General features: G+C 49.2%; 1 protein-coding gene across 3 annotated transcripts in view; it reads right to left on the reverse strand.

Moving 5' to 3' along the window:
- The window catches only part of NECTIN2 (nectin cell adhesion molecule 2), a 101,289-nt gene extending 90,774 nt beyond the window's left edge, over positions 1-10,515 (reverse strand). Inside the window, exon 1 of one of the 3 annotated variants that reach the window (XM_081200451.1) lies at positions 9,723-10,515. In XM_081200451.1, coding sequence (XP_081056577.1) covers positions 9,723-9,780 — 58 coding nt within the window. In that variant the 5' untranslated portion in view covers positions 9,781-10,515. The remainder of the gene's footprint in view (positions 1-9,722) is intronic. The other 2 variants (XM_081200453.1, XM_081200452.1) reach the window with 2 other exon arrangements.
- Positions 10,516-10,759: the final 244 nt, after the last annotated feature.

A 10,759-nucleotide genomic window follows, 5' to 3' on the forward strand; every position in this document is an offset into this window, starting at 1 on the left:
TCTAGTAAAGAGGTGCCATTAATTTCACCATGCAAGTCTTTCCCTCCATTGTTGCGAAGGAACAAGATGGGTTAGAACAAACTAATCAGGAACTGGTCTGCTTGGGCCTCGCTATGGCCACTCTCACACCATACTTTCCCTCCAAAGAACCCTGAGAACTATAGTTTGTCAAAGGTGCTGAGAGGTGTCAGGAGGCCCCTCCCAGAGCTACAATTCCCAGAGTTAAGAGGGACCCAATAGTTAAACCACTCTGGGAACTGTAGCTCTGAGAGGGGAATGGGGGGGGGGTCCTCCTATCAACTCTCAGACCCTTTAACGAACTACAGATCCCAGAATCCTCTGGTGGAAGCCATAAGTGGTATCATAGTGCTTTAAAAGAATGTGTGAATGGGGCCGCTGTATAGCATCATTGGAGAACTTGGGGAAGGGTTAGCACAGAGGAAGAGCATCCATGTGTCTTACATGCAAAAAGTCCCAAGTTCAACGCTCCAATACTTTGGCCACCTCATGAGAAGAGAAGACTCCCTGGAAAAGACCATGATGTTGGGAAAGATGGAGGGCACAAGGAGAAGGGGACGACAGAGGACGAGATGGCTGGACAGTGTTCTTGAAGCTACCAGCATGAGTTTGACCCAACTGCGGGAGGCAGTGGAAGACAAAAGTGCCTGGCGCGCTCTGGTCCATGGGGTCATGAAGAGTCGGACACGATTAAACGACTAAACAACAACAATGGTCCATTTTCACCATGTAAGCAAAGTGATGCCTTTGGCTTAAAATGTCTCTGTTAGAAGGATGGCATCTCCACTGAATACTGCAACACAGGAACGGCGTCTGGTGTGCAACGTGCAGGACACTATTTCTACATTTCAAGTCCAAATGCAAGGTCACCTCACCCACACACATATGCCAGTTTTCAAGAGCAGGAAGAAGAAAAATGCAGGAACAAAGTGGAAAACACTGCACACAAAGCCTCACAGAGTAGCAGCACTGTGCTTTGCAAGTTTGTGTGTGTGTGTGTGTGTACGTGCGCACTTACACCCACCCACACCCCATTTGGGAAATCTACTTCTTCGTCACAGGTGAATTTTGCACACATACTTTTACTGCTGACCTCTCCCCGCCAAATAACAGGAACTACTAGATGCTATTTAGTCTGAAATATGTTGAAATACTCTGTGACACACAACTGCACTTCCTTGACACTAACAGCAAACACAAGATATGGAGTACCGACTGGACTGTAGCCAAAATAGGAGAGTGATCGGGAGAGCTCTGAGATTTGAAGTAGCACCCCCCCCCCGCAAAAAAAACCTTTCGAAAAAGAAAAACACAGAGGCAATAACACAGTCCACTGAAGATGGAGTATGCTCTGGCAGCTATGGCATGTTGACCATGAGTTGGGAAAATAAAACAGAAAAGGGTTGCAAGAAGCAGAATGCCCTGCTTCAGTTCCTTACGGCTCAGCACCCTAGAGGAAGGCATGATTTGAGGGCACAGAAGCAACCTGGTTTGGGAAGGCATATGGCACTGATTTTGGCTGTAGCAGCTGCCCATTAGTTTCCGGAGCTGGTTTGGACCTCTACAGCCTTCAGTGACTCATGACAATACCTCCAGGACGGCCTCTCCCCATATGAACCAACCCAGGCCCTGCGATGATCATCTGAGGCCTTTCCTCGTGTGCCTCCTCCACAAGAGGCCCAGAGGGTGGCAATACAAGAACGGGGCCTTTTCTGTAGTGGCTCCCCGTTTGACTGACTAATATCTTATACCACCCCCCCTTTTAAGTGGGTTTGTTGTTGTTAATCATGCACTTTGTGCTTTTAAGTTGCATTTTTATGTTGTGAACTGCCCCGAGATCTGCGGCAGAAGGGCTGTTAATGCAAATATAATAATAAATAATAACCTGTTGCAAGTCCCACCTGTCTCCTTTTGCTCTCAAACCCTTTCAGGTTGAAAGAATGGCCTTTTATCCAACGGAAGTTCATAGCCAAGTAGTAATTGAGACACTCCCCACGCCACCCCCATTTCAAAAGTCTGCACCCCTCCAGCAGCAAACTCAAGATACTGAGCACAGACAGGACTGCAGTCAAAATGGAAGGCTGCGAATTCATGGGACATAAGGACCTTATTGTGCAGAATGAAGAGATAAGGTTCCTTCCTAGGGGGCCAGGCTTCTGTACACATTAGCAGAAGGTGCATTTCTTTTGATGCCTGGTGGCACCTACTCCAAGCTACCGAAATATGCATGCCGCCCTAAGGGTGCTGGTGAAAACAGTTTTGAACAGAGCCAGAAAAAGAAGCCCCAATTCCTATACCAGCAGCCTTGGACAGATGCAACAGTGTGCTGCTGCTGCTGCTGCTGTTTAGAAGGACTTGAGAGGTTTAAAACCCAAACTAGAACGGCTTGTGCCCTGTCTGCTCGCCCTGCATATTTTAAAAATTCAACCAAAACTGCATAAAAGGGTCCGCAGAACACTTGCAAGGATGCAGACCCTGTAAAAAGTTGCCACGAACCGTTTTACTGCTGGACCAGGGCAGTGGGATGGGGAAGTGAGGAACAGGAAACATGCCTATCTTTTTACACACCCGTTAGATGACGGGCATTTGGAATTACCCCTGTATGTGAGCTAAGCACATTTGTGACGCTTTTATGTACACACACAACAGTTTTCACACACGCACACACAAAACCAGCTGGTAACGCTCAAGGAATAAGCATTTCCACTTGTTTGGTCTTACAGTTTTATAAGCTTGCCTCGTTGTGGAGGAGTCTCCCGGGATTAGAAGGGCTCTTGAAGATGCTATAGAACTACCTCTACAAAAGCACTATTTTTGTACAAAAGTTACTACTACAACTTTGATTCCCCTTCGTGGAAGGAGCCCACCAGTTTAAGCCTGCCCTTCCCCCCTCAGTTTACGTTTTTGTACTTGTCAATAGGATTGCTACCATTTTACTGTTACAGCTTCTGTTAACTCAGACCCTCTGAGCATGCGCAGAGTGCGTTCCCCTCTCCAGTAAAAAATCAAGCTCTTTGGGGGACAGGAACTGAGGGGAAAGTACCAAGTGATGTATTTGCAGAGTGCCCCTTTTGGAAAGCTTTGAAATAGGCCTCAGTCCTCCCTCAGAAAGACGCTCCTCCATCAGAAGACGCTGAAGCAAATTCACTTCAGAGCAGCTGAAGTGAGCAGGAGATAAAAAGCATGTGCATATGAGGCCTTCTCTGCACTGTACATTTAGAGCACTGTTGTTGTTTAGTCGTTTAGTCGTGCCCGACTCTTCATGACCCCATGGACCAGAGCACGCCAGGCACTCCTGTCTTCCACTGCCTCCCGCAGTTTGGCCAAACTCATGCTGGTAGCTTCGAGAACACTGTCCAACCATCTCGTCCTCTGCCGTCCCCTTCTCCTTGCGCCCTCCATCTTTCCCAGCATCAGGGTCTTTCCCAGGGAGTCTTCTCTTCTCATGAGGTGGCCAAAGTCTTGGAGCCTCAGCTTCAGGATCTGTCCTTCCAGTGAGCACTCAGGGTTGATTTCCTTCAGAATGGATCGGTTTGATCTTCTTGCGGTCCATGGGACTCTCAAGAGTCTCCTCCAGCACCATAGTTCAAAAGCATCAATTCTTCGGCAATCAGTCTTCTTTATGGTCCAGCTCTCACTTCCAGCACTATGGTCCAGCACTATTACACTGCTTTTACAGTCATGGCTTCCCTCAAAGAAACCTGGGAACTGTAGTTTGCTAAGGGTGCTTAGAGTTGTTAGGAGACCGCTATTCCTCACCCTGAGCTACAATTCCCAGAGTGTCTGAATGCCTCGCTCCAGGGACCTCGGGGAAATTGTAGCCCTGAGAGGGGAATAAGGTGTCCCACAACAACTCTTGGCACCCATAATGGCACCCCAGGATTCTCTGGGGGAAACCATGGCTGTTAAAGTGGTATCATACTGCTTTAAATGTATAGTGCAGATGCCCCCAGTCCAGAGTCAGAAAAAGGCATACAAGTGTAGGAGAAAAGTCTCCAGAGCGATGGTCACTGTTTGATGCAGCTCTACTTGGCACTAAAACATAAAACAGAGTGATGACTATCAGACGCGTCACTTTCTAAGGCGTAGGCAAAGGTAAATGTTTCCTCAAGGGGCCGGGCAGGTGAAATGAAGGCTGTTATTTACGGGCAGCCGCATCAGGATCTTTTGTCAAGTTTTGCCAACTTAAAAACAGCCAGAGGGTTTTCCTCCTGTGGAAATAGGGTATTGTTTCTGGGGGGGTGGGGTGCCCACCGAGGGCCTTCCTCCCGGAAGGTTCCAGAAGAACCTGAGGAGACTCCTTCGCCTTTGGAAAGGGAAGGCAAATAATACCTCATGATTACCTCACAAATTACCTCATGATTACCATCCCAAGTTCAGCATCAAGGGAAGGCGTGTACAGACACACCGGATGTCCCACAACAGACACAATTGCTAAATAACAACTGCGCTCTCAAACCAAGCGCATCTTGATGTGGAGAAAAAGCCTCAAGCTCCAGAAAACCTCCAAAAAATAACACATACACCCCCCCCCAAAAAAACCCCAGTAGCCAAGTTTGCGTTCATATGATACATGTTGGTTTGTGGGTAGATCCCACATAGTCCCAAAAGCACCTCATCCACAGATGATAGCGGGAAGTGGCATGTCTCGAGCAGAAAATGCTCGCCGCCTCACAAAACAACGTATTTGGGCGCTTGGGAGAAATGAAAAAAGGGAAGTCTACATTACAGTCTGCAAATTTATTACTTTCCTCAGAGGTAGGAGAGCTGGTGCGGTTAAGTGAAGTCAGCTTAGAAGAACAGGGAAACGCAGATTCAAATCCCTACTTAAAACTGATTGAAGCCGGGTTTTAAAATTTCAAATCAGATCTCTGGAAAACAGAACGTCGGTTATGTTTCCATTAATATCTTTCTATCTGTCCCTGCGAGCTCTCCAATTGGAAAATAGCCTTTACCAAAGGCGTCATGGACTTTGAAGAAGCACAAACTCAGAGAGAAACGACCCAAAAGGAAGGCACATTTGGCAAACCCCTCATCGTGACTAACTTCTGCCCAGAAACCTATGTCCCCACTGTGGAAGGACGTGTGGACGCAGAATTGGCCTCCACAGTCACTTACGGACACACCGTTAATACCACGTTCATGGGAGACAATCTTGTGAGGGATCACAACTTTTTCAGCAGGGGTCTGTCCCTCAGACCTTGTGGGGGGCCGGACTATATTTTGGAAAAAATAATAATGAACGAATTCCTATGCCCCACAAATAACCCAGAAATGCATTTTAAATAAAAGGGCACATTCTATTCATGTAAAAACACGCTGATTCCTGGACCGCTTGCGGGCTGGATTTAGAAGGCGGTTGGGCCGGATCCAGCCCCCGGGCCTTAGTTTGCCTACCCATGAAATAGAAGATCTGTCCCTGCTATAAAGTAACCCTGGCTGTTAATTCATGGAGCATCCATTTCAACACAGGGTGCATCTTATTTATACTTTCCTGCGAGTAAGTCCCATTGAACTCAATGGGGCTTACAAGCAGAACTACATAATCTACACCTTGAAACCATGACTCAACATACTGAGAGGAAAGCCTGCTTTTCTGTGGGAAACAAATTGGTGGGGAAAGCATGAAGTACTCTGAAATGATATATTGTGTTTATTTTTGTCCAAATTATGATTTCAGATTGCCAGCCAGAAATGAATGGACATTTAATTTCCATGGCCCAAAGATAAGCAGAACGATTTTCAAGGAAATGATGTCGCTTAGTATCCTTATATGCGCACAGAAAACTCAAAGCAGATACTGTTAATTCACAACTGAACTTCTAAACAAATGCATATACGTGCACAGCACAAAAGACATGTGAGCTGCATGACTCCAGGTTTTGGAATACGCCTCTGCATAAATATAAAAATTTCTTATGTGCTTCATAAGCACACAGGTTTTATTTGTTATAGCAACCAATTAATATGCATGCTTGCCCAGGGTATGCCTGAATCAGAAGATGAGAAAGCTAGTTTAAATGAATGGTTTTGAACTGGGCCTTTTTCTGGCCAATTTAAGTTACCTGTTTTAAAAACCAACCCTCAAGGATGTATTTCTACCTAACAGAATGGTACAAGGGAATTGTGGGCAAAGGAAAAGTTTTCCACAGAGAAACACATTCAATACCCAACACACAATGGTCAGGGCATTAATCCTTAAAAAAAAACAACCAGAGGCTTGAAAGACTGGCATGGCCAACAGCCGAACAACAGTTCATCCCCCAAAATCCTACAATAATGCACCTACTGAAAGGGTTAACATTACCCAGCTATCATCCCGGCTTTTTAACTGTTTTATATCAGGATTGTGAACCATTTCACGCTGCCTCTATGCAAACAACACTTTTCTATGGATTGTTGTCACTTTTGCATGATGGTTGCGTTATTTTATCTAATATTTCGTTCTGACCCACCCAAAGAATGTGGAAAGATGGATTGCTGTATAAATCCCCGAAAAAGCATGGCAATAGGTCAGCCATACTGGTAATAGATCAGGCCACAGAGTAACAAAGGGAAACTGAGGTCGCCCAGGAACCTAGAACATTTGAACATAAGAAGAGGCTACTGGATCAGGCCAATAACCCATCTAATCCAGCACTCTGTTCTCACACCCAGAATAGGAAACCAGCAAGCAGGACTGGCGCACATGAGCTCTCTCCCCTCCTGTAAAGGTAAAAGGACCCCTGACCATTAGGTCCAGTTGAGGCGGACTCTGGGGTTGCAGCGCTCATCTCGCTTTACTGGCCGAGGGAGCCGGCATACAGCTTCCGGGTCATGTGGCCAGCATGACTAAGCCGCTTCTGGCGAACCAGAGCAGCAGACGGAAATGCCGTTTACCTTCCCGCCGGAGCGGTACCTATTTATCTACTTGCACTATGACGTGCTTTTGAACTGCTAGGTTGGCAGGAGCAGATGGGAGCTCACCCCGTCGCGGGGATTCGAACCGCCGACCTTCTGATCGGCAAGTCCTAGGCTCTGTGGTTTAACCCACAGCGCCACCCGCGTCCCCTCCTGTACTTTCCAGCAACTGGTCTTCAGAAGCAATCCTGAAGGCAGAGTATAGCCATTATGGCTAGAGGCCATTGATGGCCTTCTGCTCATGAACTCATATCCAGTCCGCCATTGAAATATTTGTTTAGCTGGGCTTTTTAGGCCCATGAAGAAGTCCAGATTTTTGAGCAAGTGCTGTAGGCTACTTCTTTCCTCTCCTCCTCTGCATGCTGCTCCCCAAGAGGGCCAGAAAGAGCATGTTCACATGCACATTCTCTGCTTTTCCAAGGGATAAAGATAAAAAGCTAGATTCAGTGCAACTAATCCAACTAGTCTTGAAAAGGCACATAGAGCTGAAAGACGAAGCAGGGAAGAAATTCCCTCTTCCAGCTTCCTGCTCCAGAATGCTATGCATTTTCCAAGCCTTCCTTTTTCTTCAAGGTAGAAAAGGGTAACCCAGCTTGGCATCTCATCACAAGGCGGCAGGGGGGGCGGTTCAGAGGCTTTGTGGGTGCCAGGAGAAGGTCTCAAGGGTACCATTGCACCCACAGGAACCATGATGGCAGTAGTCACTCCCAGCAAACAAATGCAGAAGTGCCCCGTCCCGTCGTCTTTTTCTCACGTTTTTTCAGACTGCAATCGTTCCATGGAACTTCCTCCTCAATGAGAAGATGCGTCACGGCAGACAAAATTCCCTTAACAGTGATTTGTGCCCATCTTCCTCACCCAGCCACAGAAAAGCAACGGATTGTGTCCTGGTGTAATAAAAGAGGGCTTGTATTCTGCCCTTGCAAACCAATTGTGCACCTGAGGACACGCCTCTGAATCCTCTACCACGATCAAGGACTCGGCAGTCGACAAGGTTCCCCAAACGAAACGGGGTTTAAAAACCCAATGGAACATCAGAAGGTGCCTTATGCCAGCTCAGGCTGTCCACTGTCTCCTCAAGATTGGCAGAAGCTCCTCAGAGAAGGGCCTTCCTCCATCACTGGCCCTTGAACCCAATGCCTGCTGCATCCAAGCACCACCTGAGGCACTTCTTTTCCCTCAAGGGACTCTGGTCACAACAGCTAGGAACTGGGGGACCGAGGCAGTAAAGTTTCTGAATGCCAGCTCCTGGAAGCCATAAAAGAGAACAATGCTCTTCTGCTCAGGTCCTGCTTAAGGGTTTGCCACCAGCATCTGCTGGGCCACTGGGATCACAGGATGCTGGACAAGATGGCCCTGTGGCCTGATCCATCGGGGCTCAGCTTACTCCTTATGACCTCTTTCGGAAGCGACACGTCTCTAATCACCAAGCGCCAAGGACAAACAACAAGTGATGGAACCCACCATCTTGTCCTGTCGCTGGCAAGCCCCTTGGCCGAATCCCTGCTAGATGTGGAGGTCTGAGTTAGGAAGATGGTACCTTTCCGTGTGATCTATCATCTAGACATTGCAGTTCTTAATTGTCTTTGCAAACGGGAGTCCTCTGTTCCTTCGCAAAGCTGCTTCCAAGAAGCAGCCTATGAAGGTGAGAAGGGAACTTCCCCCTAGCAACTACCTGCACAGATGCTCAGCTCAGCTACACCAAGCTGCGCAAGGCAGCCTTTCATCACGACCAGAGAACAGCAGGGAGCGCACAGCAAATCCTTCCAGGCATCACTGCTGGATACAAAATAATAAGCAACAGAGCTATGCTGGTGTGTGTGTGTGTGACAAATACTAGTCACAAGCAGATCCTACCAGAAACACATTACAGTCCAGGGTTGGGTGGAGATCTGGGCAACTAATCATTTCAGGGGTGAGATCTACAGGTTGCAGTGATGATCATGCAACCAGTTACATTATGCGTGCAAGTCCCCAAGGAGCTCATTCAGATCTGCCCATCCGAAACTCAGCAAAGGTTCCCGCTATTCCCACCCCAAGCATGAAAAGAAAACAAGCTAACAGAGCTGAATCAACCAAGATCACACCGAATACTAAGCGCCATGGATTCCTTGGGAGACTAAACATTCCGGGGCGCTGCAGCTGTGGAATAGCTGGAGGAGAGCTTGGGAGAGAGACTGGGGGCGCAGAAGGAAGGCTGGTCCTCGCTTTCCCCACCGCCCCTGAAATTCTCCAGATTCCTGCGGGGAGGGGGCGAGGGAGGATCCCAGAGGAAGGGGGAGTGGTGGGGCTGGCGGATCCTCAAGGCAGAGAGCCCTCCACCTTGCGGCCCCGCCCCGCCGGCTCCGGCCAGGTGAGGAAGTGTTCCGGGGCGTCTCCTCCCGCTCCGCCTTTCCCAGGGCGCCCAGCCAGAGAAACAGGTTCCCTGGGCCTCGCCATCTTGGGAGGGAGGGGGCGGAGAAAGAAACTTTATCCGGCTACTGGGCTGCTGCGGAGGAAAGCGGTTTGGGAGAGCCATGGGGCGGAGGCGGGAGGGAGCAATCGAATTCGGAGCGAGGAGGGTCGCCAGCAGCCAGATTCGGGAGAAAGCAAAGGGTGCGACGGCGGCGCCGGGAAGGAACCGGCGAGCGGGGAGTTCGCTCCGCGCTGGAGGAGGCGCAGACCTGCGCTTTTGGGGAGGAGGAATCCCCAAGGAGACCAGATCCTGGCACTCCGGATCTAGGGGAGCCGAAGGAGAGTCCAGCCGGGAGGAGAGCAAGGGAAGCGGGAGGGCACTGGGCGGCTGGAGACGGCGCCGGGCTTACCGGAGAGCAGGCAGAAGAGGAGGCTCGCGAAGGCGCACGAACTCCAAGGCGCGCCCATGGGGCGGTGGAGGGTCCGGGCAGCAGATCAAGCGGCGGCTGGGACTCCGCTCTGTCTCCTCGGGGCGTCCGTCCGTCCGTCCGGCGTTGGATCGGCTTCAGCCTTAGAATCAGTCCCGTCTCTTTCGGGGGAAGAAGCGGCTCCTCGCGCTCCGTGGCGACAACTGCTGCGTCTCCGCAGCTTGCGCGTTGCTACTGCTGCAATCGCCCGGTGCGCCTTTGGCGCCGCCCCTCGAGGGGAGGAGGGAAGGGGTGGTCACGCCCAGTCGGGGCTTCGCCCCCGGTTTACCGAACCCTCGCCTTCCCCCGTCTCACCTCAACCCGGTGCAAGCGCACCTGTCTGGCTGGCACTACCGAGGTTTCCCTCGTTTAGAGCTCACCTTATGCGGGGAACCTCACAGGGATGAATGGGTCGCGCCCTTTAAGGAAAGGTGTGTGCAGGATCTTGACCTCTCTGTGCCTTAGAAGTATTTATTGTTAGGGTTTTTTGTATCTTTATTATAGATCTCATTGTGATTGATGTGGAAATTGTTCAGTTTGGTTGAGTATTTGTGTAATTTCTCATGTATTGTTCATGGCTACTTTTGTTAAGTTGTAGTTCTGATTTTTTTTTCATACTGTAAGCTGCCTTGGGCATGGTTTGAACTGTGGAAAGGCGGCATACAAATAAAATTATGTATGTATGTGTGGAATCACATTTGGGCAAGAGGAGGGAAGATCATCCCATCGATTTCACGTTTTTGGGAGATTCTGGCACGCAGCTTGCTTCCTCTTCGGGAGGGTTTAGGTTAGGGGGCAGCAAACTTTTTCAGCAGGGGGCTGGTCCACTGTCCCTCAGACCTTGGGGGGGCGGACTATATTTTGGAAAAAATAATAATGAACGAATTCCTATGCCCCACAAATAACCCAGAGATGCATTTTAAATAAAAGGGCATATTCTACTCATTTAGAAACACGCTGATTCCTGGACCGTCTGTGGG

The sequence above is a fragment of the Podarcis bocagei genome (assembly GCF_964188305.1).
Source record: "Podarcis bocagei genome assembly, chromosome: 7".
NCBI classification, from domain to species: domain Eukaryota; kingdom Metazoa; phylum Chordata; class Lepidosauria; order Squamata; family Lacertidae; genus Podarcis; species Podarcis bocagei.